We start from the raw sequence: 12,914 nt of genomic DNA, 5'->3' as shown, positions 1-12,914 counted from the left end.
ATGGAAGCATGTTTTCTTTCTGTATCAAGTCCTGAAAGCTATTATCTCTTTAAATGAAGATAATCACTTTAATGTCAAGAAGACTTCTGGAAGACAATAATTCAGGAATATTCTGAATGGCACTTCAGGTGTTAAAAGAAGGCATCCAGTTGTCAATATGATGTACTGTGAAATAACAGTCACCTCGAGCCGTATGAAGCTTCTGGAGGGAGCTGCCCTTGTGGATGTTAAATCCTCACATCAGAACTGTCAATTCTTGTCATTTGCATTTTATTAAATAAACATAAAATTTCATTCAGTCACAGTAAAACTCTTTATATGAAAACAGGATTTCCTATAATTTCTCCATGCGACTCAGGACAAAGTGGTTTCCTGTCTCTACCTATTAGGTAGACAGAACAAGAAAATAAAATTTTGTATCATCTCTGTTTGATGAAGGTTTTAAGAGATGGATTATTTTCCCTAATCTAACTAATTACTCTTGGATTCATCCCAAATCAATTTACAAATAATTGTGAGAAACAACGAGGATATTTTGCAGATACACCTAATGCATGTACACTTTGTGCAGCAAGTAAATTTATTTCATACAAGCAATTAAAAAACCTGTCCCACTACAATTTCTCTGTTAATTGCATATTCTGCCTACCACAATAAACCAAAATTAAAACTTATGCATCTTTTCTCATTCTGAAACAAGACTAAACAGCAGGACTAGAAGACATTGTTCACATTGCTTCATGTGCAAATAGATTTTTTTGCACAATCTATTTTAGGAATGTATATTTGGATAGCCAGCTAAGACTAAATTAGACTTTTCTAAAACATAATGGAAAGGGAATGGATAAAAATAATTAGTACTAAAATTTTTGATGAGTAGATGGAAAAATAAAACTATACTTCAACTTGAGTTTTAGTCACATTAAGCAAAGACATAAAAGTCCCTCCTTTTATATCTAAGTTTTCCTCATTTACAGTTATGTCTGAGTAATAGAGAACAATATACCAGTCCTTAATCCAATGCCAAATGGCAATATCTTCCCCCAAGCTCCTTTGTAACTGTCTGTACATTCTTATCCTCTGCTTTCTTACAACCATTACCAACCTGGGCAGCAGCAGCTGCAAAGGCAGTAATGTCCGGGAAAGGGGGAATTCAAGCATGACTTTTTCTTGTACAGCATTAGTTGTAGATGCCAAAGGTATGCTTTAATTTAATTCAGTTTTAAACTCTTGTGTTCACTGTTAACTACAGAATGCATTTACCTTGTTGATTTGTAGCTTTACATTCTTTAGGAGATGCTGATGTTTTGATTAGTCCCAAAGTGCTAAAAACCCTGATAGTAACACGGTGGTACATTCAAAAACTGACAACAAAGTCAATCTTCCTGCTGCTCTCAGGACTTCGTGACTGCACACAGCTCTACATCATTCTAGTTTACTCATTAAATAAACCATTAAATAAATATATAATATCTGCAAGTGGTTGAACAGTAACTAGCAAATTAAGTCACTTAAGTTTTTGGAAAAGCTTCTTTTCCCATTTTATTAGCTAGCAATTCCTCTAAAATTATTAAAAACAAAACAAAACAAACAAACAAAAAAAAAAACACACAAAAAATCCACAAGTGTTTAGAAACTTTTCACTTTTTAAACAGGCAAAGAAAAGACTGAAAATTTTCTTTATCATGCTGGTTTCAGCTTTCTTTCTCTGTTACAGACAACTCCAATGATCTTTCTATGGGACATACCTCACTCTAGGAATAGGAGGAAAATATACCACATCATCATTAGTCACCTTGATGTGACTACATTCTTCCTGTTATCAATTAGGCCAGATCAGATTTCTACAGGATGCATTGAAGCTGACATCCTCCAATCTGTAAAATCCCTTTGAAATCACATTAATTTGCTTTAGGAGGATTCCTGTGTGTACTAATTGCATGCTGTATTGAACAAAGTCCTTCTCTCCTGCCTAGTATTGGCATCTTTATTAGCATCCACACAAAATTGCATGCAAGGTCTCTCTCAGAATCTCAGCTTTTGTTAGCTGGTACATGGAACATCTAAGCTGCAAAGCCATGGACTGATGGATTGGTGGATGTCAACTATTTTGGGTATAATGCTCTCAAGTCCAAGTAGAAGAAAAAAGAAGATGGATGTGTCTAAGATGTACAGTTGAGGGTACAGCTACAGAAGTGCAGCTGAGCCACATATTCATATTTTTCAAGTATTGATGTTCTACTTGTTCTTATGTCAATTTTTATTCTCAGGAGACTGTTTTTCATTGACTCATTTATTTACTCTTCCTTGAATTTCTTCTTCTTGATTATCATCTCCCTGTCATATAAAAATGAAATAACAAACATAAGCTGATCTAAAAAACTTTCAAAATCAAATTTTCCCAAGAAAGTATATATGTATATTTTTAATTTTCAATCATTATCCAATTCATGTTAGGTTACACTGAACACAAGGATATTAGAAGGGAGATGGGCACCTAAAAGAATCTAATACTTAACAGGATTTTGTTACGTGGTATGGAAAAAAAAAGTATAGAAATATGTTTTTAACTTAAAAGGCCTCCTCCTGCCACCCAAGCTTGGCATGTTTTAAGATAGGAAAATGAGAATTGGAGCACTAGGGAAGAGGAAGATCAGACCAATTGGAGGTTTTTTATAAAACTACACCTAAGACCCCTTTATACACAAATCTTACCTGAACAGAAGTCATCAGAATATCTGTCATACACTGCTTTGCAGTTTCTTTCATCACATTCACAAGTATCTCCATGAATATCTCCCCAGTCACCAGTTGGGTCCACATCATGGCATGTACATTCCCCACATACACATGTGCCTAGAAATGTAAAAAAAAAAAAAAAAAAAAAAAAAGACAATTAAAAAAGCACCAAAAAATAGAAAAAAACACAGAGATGGAAGTTTAACTTTGTAATTTAGAGTAACTTTGATTACAGGAATTTACACTTGTGAATTTTCAGCTCTCACAGAAATGCAATTTCAAAGTGATAATGCAATTTTGCAAGGGATAATCTTGAGTGTGTGCTCATCTTCTATGATTTGAAACTTTCTTAATTATTTAGTAGCAATAATTTAAACAAACTAATTGGCTTCCTCATGTTTATTTTTGCTGTTGAGCCTTGCTAGGAGTCAACAAAAATGTAGCTCACAGAACAGTTGTACATCTTTGACATCAACAGTAATTTGCCCTGTCAGTAATGACAATAAAAATCAATTCTGTTTAAATGACTTGGGCTTGGGCACAGGTGATAATTAATGGTTGTTAAAGCATAAACATTTAAACTACAAGAGAATCCAAACCTAACACAGCTGAAAAAGTCTAGGAGGTCATTCTGTACCTAAGAACAGCAGCACAGATCTACATGAAAGGATACTTCTCCACTTTCCCAAGTCAATATTCAGGACCACACCCATTGTTTACAATAAGAAGAAATGTGAATAACAGAAAACAAATGTGCATATTTTACTAATATGCAGAGAATATGCACCCTACTTATTAAGGAAAATCTGAACAAAAACCCCTAACCAAAGAAAAAAAGATATTTCCCTATTCAGAAATTCAAATATGCTTCAGGGAGCACACTCACTACTTTTTTGAGATGCTAAAGGCTCGTAGAAGCACAGAGCTCATTTCTTGTAGAGTGGCTTCACCTTCTGCTACTCTGCTAACACCTTTGCCATCTTATTTAGGTTATTCTAAACAATATAATATAATATTTGACACACCAGGACAGGATGCCTAAACAGTACACATAGATATAGGCACATTCTCTAATAAAAGGAGCGGGTCTACACAACCCAGCATGCATGATATGAACACAAAAAGCTTCTGCCCTCTAGTCTGTTAAAAATCCTGAGACAGCCCTCAAGAAATTTGTGCCTAATTTTTAATAGTTTCACAATTCAGTGACATTACTGAAGAAGAAAAAAACCATTCCACCAACAAAACAACAAACAAACAGAACCAGGAAATGCCTCTGGAGAGTGATTAATCCTCCCAGAAACAACTTCAGAGTTAATTTAGATCAGCTGTCCTGGATGTCAGAATGCAGAACATAAACCCACCAAAGTTTAAAAATCTAAATTTTCACATGTGTTCTAAACTGGTTGACTAGATAGCCCAGGGGAAAAGATTAGAACAATTTATCCATCTTAGCTGAAGGAGGGTGAGCATCAAGGTTTGCCTTGATATTTGATTTTTAGAAGGCTCAAGACTGACAAGATGAACCGTACTTATATCACAAGATGTATAAGTACAGAAAATTGGGTAAGTACGACCAAATGGAGCAGAAATACTTTGTTGGAAAGTAACTTCACCATATCAGAAGCCTATGAAATTCTTATGAAGATAAAATCACAAATACATTAAAAGCTAAAGGCATGGAAGTATCACACAAATGTACCTTTGTATTGGAGGTTGCAGCTACTCAGACTATCAGCAATGCTATTCACACAATTTCTCCTATTGCAATGCCAGTTTAAAGAAATAATCGCACATTAAAATTTCAAATTTGATTAAAAGCTTGCTTTGACAAGAAATTCTTTGCCAAGAAATTACTTTCTCAGCACAAAGAAAGCATCTGATATGAAGATACTTTGATATCTATTATTTCTAGAACTACACAAAAATTTTATGCTGAAGTCCCACGACTAAATGAGCCTACATGATCTCTGCTTTTGAGCCAAACTTTCAATTTCAGCCTAGTTATGAGAAGAGAGTTTTCTAAATGCTCTCTTGACGACTAGATGTTCACAATACAGCAAGCATGTTTTTTCAGTAGAGATGTTTTTAGGAGAGGTATCTATGTGACTCTTGCTTATGTATTACTGTAATTATTCTGGTCTATTGCCAAAAAAACACTATTTTTTTTTTTTTTTTTACCTACTTGTTCACAGCAGCTAGTGAAAGGCAACCTTATTTTGTGGGGTTTTATGGTTGTTTTTTTTTCCCAAAAAGGCAAAATTAGACACAAGTATAAGGTAAAATTCAAATTCCAAAACTGTGTGCAGATAAAACCTTATGTAGTTAGGGAAACTGTGTGAAGTCTACTTTTCCATCTCTATACATTCCACAGCATTGTTACTGCATACTTCACAGGTGTTTTTTTGGTTGTAGTAGAAATTAAATGCTTCATGTTTTCATTTTCCCAATGCCATTGTGTGAATTGACATATAGTTCTGTGACCTTACAGCACCAGTCCATTCAAAGTCAAAAATCTGGTAATATTTTATTTTGCAAACTAAGCCTCTTAGCAAAACAAATATGTACGAAATAACAAATTATCCTTCTCAGTTTACTACAAAAATAAAGAATGGGAACAAATTGAATTTGCTTAATCAAGAAGTGGATGTGGATTTGTGTAAGTTTATACCTAAACACAGGTATCTGCCCAGTTGCAAGTGTATTTCCAGAGCTGAAATAGGTGAGAACAAGTAGAAACTTGGCAAAGACAGTCTATGTCCTACTGTAGAGAATGCATAGAGTGAAATAAAAGCCAACTATAAACACGTGTAGAAGGTCCATGCAAATGACACACCTCTGTTGCTGCAGATTTTGCCATCTGGAGATGTGCATCTTTTCTTGATCTCCCAGGGGGTGATGTCACACTGGAATTCACATTTATCTCCATGCCAACCAGCCTCACAGTAACAGTTTCCACAGTAACACTTTCCGTGGCCTTAAGCCAAAACAAATTTTGTACAGTGAGAAAGAAGCAAGTTTTTAAAAGGCATTAACAATGTAACTGTTTTAATATTTTCCTTTAAAAAGTTTTACTGCTAGATTCAGAATAGAAACAATTTATAGATCATGTATGAATACATAAAATCAAAGGACATCAGAACTATACTTTTCCCCTCTATTTTAGAGGGGGATTTTCCTTTAATCATAGATTAAGTCTAATCAAGAAACACTAATAGACAACATAATTTTTATACCTGTAAACTTTTTTTTTTTTTTACTTTATGGGTAATTCTTGAAGACTGTAATAGTTAAAATTTAAGCATAGCTTTACACATCAAGGTAGGACACATACTTGGCATGTCTAAGAACACCTTGTGTGTTCTTGACTCCTCAGCTACCTGAAGTAAACACATCTTGATTTATTACACACCAACTATGTTGTATATGGCTTCCCTTCTTCTTCCCCTCTGTCAAGAAGATTTTCAAACATGGCTAAACCAGTTCATCAAGGAGACTTCTTTTCAAAATTATTCTTTCAGATGTTCATTTAACAAAATATACATATCCCAAAAAAAGATGGTTGCATCATCGGGGTGAAACCAGATCCAGAATATTTTCATCTGCTAAGGCACATGTGCCATGTGCTTCAAAGAAAAAAGCTTTTAAATTAAATAGTTGCAATTTTTACTAATCCTAGAGCCAAAAGTTAACTGTTTAATAGTAGGATGAAATCAGGATCTTGTACTTTCTTCCTTTGAGCTTAGTAGACCTGGCTATCTCTATCACAATCTGGTCAATTTATAGTCTTAATTATCAAGACTGCAAATTATTGAATACAATTTTTCCTGTTTTTTGCATCTATATATGGAATTTTCATTACATTTGGTTAAATGTGAAAAACCAAGTAATTTAATTAAATAATACAACATAGAGAATCAAAAATAATTATTTTGAAAAGGTTGATCATGAACAGTAGCAAAAAAGAGGAGGGAAAATACTAAAGGAGTATAATGATTTAATCTAGAGGCAATTTTCACAGATTAAAATATCAATACCTCATTCTTCTCTCACACTTTGATATTTCTCAGATAAATATCATTTAAATGATAAAATTTGCCTCTTGCTCTTGGCAGAAGAAAAAAAATCACTCCCTTAGAGTAAAAAAGCTTTAGTTTAAGAAAAATATCAGGACCAGAATTTAATTTTAGCTAGAAGATATTATACTCTCAAAAAAGAGCTGCAACTTGACTCCAAAGTGTATGCAACCTCAAAAAAAAAAAAGTGATGGTTAGTTGACTGATAAAGTTTCAACTGAAGTAAAAAAAAAACAAGACTGGAACACTCTTGTCGGCATATGGACACAATTTGCATATGTGTAGCTTGAACAATGTTTGTAGTACCTTCCAGCTCAAGGACAAGCCTCCTTCTCAACATAGGCAACAGTATTTATAATACCATAAATGGTGTGTATTGCACAATATTTAATTGCCACATTCCTGCCTTATAATGACATGAAAGAACAGTTTGAATTTTGGTTCTTTTCTATCCATCAGCAGAATTCATTCCATCTTATTTTCCTGCCTTTCCTATCACAGATTAAATTCATTATTCATTCCTTTCTCTTTGTATCTTCCTGCTTTTATCATCCTACATTTATTCCTGGTATTTTTAATTTTTGCTTCCTTGACAAAATTTCTAATAATCTATTTCCTAGGGTTTTTTTCATATGATATCAATTCTGCTCTCTCTCATATGTGCCACAAAGCATTCACATTCCTCATATAGTCTATTGAAGACAGACACACTAAGCTATGAATTACCTTAGTGAATTATCTTGTACAATCCTCTTTGCAGTTCTTCCCAAAAGAGGAGAATGTCACAGGATTTATTCATTCTTTAACCTTTTGGTTAGCTCATTTTTGCATCTGAAATTTGCACTTAGAATTTGCAGCGTGAAGTCTTGCAAATAGAGTTACTTTTATTTTAAGTCATATATTCAGTAAAGATATTTTGTAGAACCGTGCAATTAAATAAGAATCTATATTAATCATCTTCACTCTTCTTGCAGGCATTAACTTACATACCTGTACAAATCTCTCCTGTTTCATCATCAATGCATTCTCTGTCATCACATTCACAAAATTTGCCATATACCAGTCCATTTTCTTCTGAGTTAGCACATTGGCACCTGCCACACTGACATGTGCCTGTAAACATTTAAGAAACATTACCCAATGATTGCAGATTATAGAAAGATTTCATTAGTGTGTCAGAGATGGTACATATTTTCATATTTTATTTCTGAGAAGGCTGTAATCTGAAGATCATCCACACAAATAAAGACAGACACAGAAATTATCCATATCAACAAAAAGCCTAATCTTAGCTGTACAGAGATAGAGCATTCAAGTGCCTTGGAAGTGTAAAACTGGGTTTTTTTTGGTTTTTTTTTTTTTTCACAGAATAAACCACACACACAAAAAAAACCCCCAAAAAAACAAAACAAAAAACAAACAAAAAAAAAAACCAAAAAAACTTTCTGACATAATGAAAAGCCAGAGCACTCAGGCAATGCAGTAAAGGATGCAAAAGGATTTGTAACCAGATGTCTGCTCATCATGTCACACATTTGCTCCTTGGTGTTTTGAGGGGAGCTGCCCCTCAGCTCAGTGGCTCCCTCCTTCCATGACCTGCCCTCCTGAATAGGAAGAAATTCTTTTATTGCTCCCTGAGAAAGAAAAATCCCCTCTTTTCCCTCAGAGGGTCTATCCAACCTGAGATCTTAAATAATTGTATGAATGAGTTCCACAATCAAAAAAAAAAAAAAGAAAATCACAACTGCATTAAAATGACATTAGAAACAAAAGTATTACTATGCCACTGATATAAAAAAAACCTTGTCCCAACCTTTAATAAAATTGAAAGGGTGGGAACTTTGTGCAATATTATATTACTGGGGCCTTGTGGTCAGTGGTCTCCTGGGAAGACTGGGGCCACTTCTAACCAAGGAAAGAAACGGGCTCTTTTTTAAGAACTTTGACTAAGTAGAATGAACTATACTTATTTTTGAAAGTCAGAGTCTCATTTAGCTACCGCTCATGGCTCTCTCAATAGCAAGTTTCATACATCTATTGTTAGAAATTGAGTATATTATTTACTCAGTATGCTGAGTGCTAATAGTTTTATGTTAAACTGGTTTCTTACCCTGTACTACCTTCTCTCCAACAAGTCCCACAAATCCTTGGGATTCTTTGCTCATGTCAGCAATTAATTTGTGAGAAATTTACTTGTGTGGATTCCAACAGAAATTAAAGAAATAGTAAGCAGAAGTGGCATTCTTGAAACATTTTTCCATTTGGAGGTCAACGTAATAGAAAAACCAGAAGGCAATTTCTGGTCTCAAAACTTAATTGGTAGAAAATGCCCTTTAAAATGGTACCATTATTCAATGAGGTTTTCTAAAAGGCCATTTGGTTTACCTCTGAATTTTTTTTTTTTTTTAGGAAAAGACCTATTTAAGTTAGGATGTCATAAAACTAAACAATTAGAGAAGAGAGCATTACCAAATCAGAACAGTGAAGATGGAAATGCTCCTTTAAATGATTCAACGCATCTTCTACAACTGATTTTAATAATCACAGGTACAATTCAAAAGTGTCTCAAGAAGTTGCACAGCTTATAAATGTCCATAAATGCTTATAAAAATATTTTAAAGTGTCATTTCTGCATTCTGTAAACACAAACACTTGATAGAAATCACATCATTTTCTGTGTTAGTAGCATTACAACAACATTCTGATGAGGAAAATAAATGACACAGTTGCAGTTTCATCAACGCAAAACAGCTGTAGATAAATCAGAGCACTAAAGTAGGTGTTCCTAATCAGTGTACATTATATACACAGAAATAAGCCTATAGAAAAATTAAACATTTTAGTACGCCTACAGTTACATCTCAGTCTCTTGAAACATACTATACAAAATTACTACTTAGAAATCACAGTGATTCTCAAGATAACACTGGGAGAGCACTAAGGTATCAAAAGCAACAAAATACATCTTACCTGCACCAGAACAGATGATATCTTGAGAATTCTTGCACATTTCATTGCTTTTCCTCCGTGTAAGATTGCAAGTAGTTGGATACTGACAAGCTTCACCATACCAGCCTTCATCACATTTGCACTTCCCACAGTCACACTTTCCATGGCCTAGCAAAAGAAGGAAAGAGTGTGTCAAGACCCTTCTTTTCTCATTCAGAAAGCGGTATTTTCTTATCCAGCTTTTAAAATAGATTCCATCAATTACATTTTTAAATGAACATGACTAACAGATTAACTTAACACAGTTCATATGCAATTAAAAATAGCAGGGAGACAGCCAACACATGGCTCCACCAAGGACAAGGCCTGCGTGACCAACCTGTGCCTTTCTATGATGGAGTGACTGCATCAGTGGACGAGGGAGGAGCTACAGATGTCATTTATCTGAACTTCTGTAGAGCATTTGACACTGTCCCCCTCAACATCCTTCTCTAAACTGGAGAGATGGGTTTGATGGGTGAGCTGTTAGGTGTGTAAGGACTTGGTTGGGTCACATCAAGAGGCCAGTGGTCAACTGCAGAGTCCTGGAGCACACCACTGACAGCTGGAGTCCCTCAGGGACCGGTACTGCAGCCAGTGTTATACTGATTGTCTTCCTAATGACACGGCAAAAGGATCAAGTGCATCCGCAGCAAATTTGCAGCTGAGTGGTGCAGTTGACACACCTGAAGGATGTGATGTCATCCAGAGGGACATGGACAGGCTCAGAAAGGTCCCTTGGAATCTCATGAGGTTTAACAAGACCAAATGCAACGTGCTGCTCCTAGGCTGGGGCAACCCCCAGTATCAACACAGGCTGGGGGATTAACAGATCAAGAGCAACCCTGCCCAAAAGGATTTGGGGAGGGCTGGTGGATGAGCACCTGGACAATTTTCACTATTTATGTTGCATACAAAGTATCATTTTTTTACACTAACTTCCAGGAGCGAATTTTTAGTACTTCATTCTTTAGCATTTTACAATTTTAGGTAGCAAATGTGAAAAAAAAAATGCATCTCTTTTAAACAGAGAATTAAATTTTAAAATAAATATCTTTTGAATATATATCTGATTACAGAATATTCCCATCCTATCACTGTATCCTAAAACCAGAATCTAATTGCAGTCTATTTTAAATGCATCTGTTCCTGTGATTAGAATTAGCTGCCTGAAAAATACAAGCCCAGTCTACTGCCAGCAAGAAGGAGTTTAAATAAGTATTGTAAATTACAATTTTAATTAGAAAAGGTTGTCTTTTTTGTTGCTCAAGAAAACTTTGCTTGCCTTTCAACATAGTCCTAAGGCAAGATACAGTTTAATAGCTACAAAAAACATAAACCAAAAACATAAGAAACCATGTTAGTTCTTGTTTTAAAACATGAGTTGCCATCTTAAAAAATGCTGAATTGCTTCATTGGTAAAGTACAATAAAAAAAAGGATATAAAATACAGAATAAAAAACCTACTCTAGTGACTATTCTGCTTCACTGACAGACAACAGCATAAAACTATTTCAGAAAGTGGTGGTAAATCCTAGGTTAGCTTAGAAAAAAAAAGTAAAGAAAAAACATAACCATTTTCCTTTCTTTGAAGGATTGCTTGTCACTATGACTGCATTCTCTGTGTTAGGCACTCTCGTGATTTAACAGTGTGATGTCTGCTGGTGAAGAAAAGATACTCTAATAAAAGTGGGACTAATTTTCCCACTCCCATATCTAAATGACAGAGTAAGGCAGAAGTCACTTCATATCAGTTATTAGCAATGGTCCACCAGCACTAACCTCTCTCAGAAATGCACTAATCTAACACATGATGCATGAAGGAAATAAATAATTTCACTTAAAAAGCAACATTGTTGAAAGAAAATTAATAAAATGTTTTCAAGAGAGAGGTTATACAGAGGAGTCTCCCGCCTTTAACAAGAAAACACAAAAATAATGTAATTAATAAAGCTTTGAGAAGTAATGGAAGATTATTTTCATGCAACAGAAAAACTATCAGGAATCTAACTCATGAATTTGTAAGATTGCACACATGATTTTCACCAAAATTAAAACATATTAATTTTGCCATTTGGATTTTTAATTGCAAAGCAATGGCAATATTCTGCCCAAAAATTTGGGTGAAAGGTCTATATTGAAATGCAGAAGGCCATAACTGCCTGCAATAACTTGTGCATCTCCCTGCATCTTCTCTGTCACATGGATGATGCAATTGATCTGCAAGTCAGTTTGAAACAGGAATCCTTTTGCTTTTCTCCCACACCCAGGTGTACCAACACTATAGCCTTCCTCGTGACAAAAAAAAAGATGTGATAAAGTATAAACCAAGTATGTGATAAACTGTAAGAAAATTAGGGAAAGCACCTAAGTTTTCCTGCTGGGTTTAGATTTTTTTCAGAAAGGTTTTTGTAGGATCCTATTTGTTGTGTATAAATTTCTGCATTATTTAGAAAGCAAATAATGTTAGGAAATAGAAAATAAGGAGTAACTATCACTATGAAAGCTATGAGGTGAGAATGCATCTTCCCATAAAATAAATTTTAGCAATAAACGGTAGACCCGGGTATTTGAGAATGTGACACAGAACATAAGAAAAGTGAAGAATAAAACTTCACTAAATAGTTGGTCAAGAAAGCTGCATCTCAAAGTGATGATACACTCATTCCATTTTTTAAAAAATAACTAACACAAATAAATGCTAAACACAAATAAATCAGAAGTTCACTAAAAAACATACTCAAAAAAAATCAACAAAAAATCCGGAAAGCAAGTAAATAAGGAAGACTCAAGAAAATGTAGTAATTCCTTTAAGAAAAAGACTGTCTGAGGACTATGAAAAACTTGCAACTTCAAACACTGGGAGAAACATTTTATAACAAAGGGCTCAATTTCTAACTAGATGAGCAATCACCTCAGAGAGTATATCTGGACTATGCAGGAAGCTTTTAGGGTGGAACACAAAATTAATATGCTAGGAAAACTGTCAGATGTCACAAAATATATAAAGAAAGTGAGAACAGAAAATGTTAGGCAGGGTCAGATCCTGCAAAATTTCAAGCACTAAAATGTACTTTCATCATCCAAATAAAAAGAAAGCAAAAAAAAGAG

At 34.5% G+C, this 12,914-nt stretch overlaps 1 protein-coding gene across 2 annotated transcripts in view; it reads right to left on the bottom strand.

Moving 5' to 3' along the window:
* The window catches only part of ITGBL1 (integrin subunit beta like 1), a 123,370-nt gene that overhangs the window by 59,458 nt on the left and 50,998 nt on the right, over positions 1-12,914 (bottom strand). For both annotated transcript variants that reach the window (XM_077781506.2, XM_085557013.1), the window contains 4 exons: positions 9,786-9,932; positions 7,806-7,928; positions 5,576-5,716; positions 2,716-2,856 (listed from right to left, as the gene is read on the bottom strand). In XM_077781506.2, coding sequence (XP_077637632.1) covers positions 2,716-2,856; positions 5,576-5,716; positions 7,806-7,928; positions 9,786-9,932 — 552 coding nt within the window. The remainder of the gene's footprint in view (positions 1-2,715; positions 2,857-5,575; positions 5,717-7,805; positions 7,929-9,785; positions 9,933-12,914) is intronic.

Source organism: Lonchura striata, chromosome 1, assembly GCF_050655825.1.
Source record: "Lonchura striata isolate lonStrDom1 chromosome 1, ASM5065582v1, whole genome shotgun sequence".
In the NCBI taxonomy this organism is placed as follows: domain Eukaryota; kingdom Metazoa; phylum Chordata; class Aves; order Passeriformes; family Estrildidae; genus Lonchura; species Lonchura striata.
The sequence above is the reverse complement of the archived record's forward strand: the minus strand, read 5'-3'. Positions and strand labels throughout refer to the sequence as shown.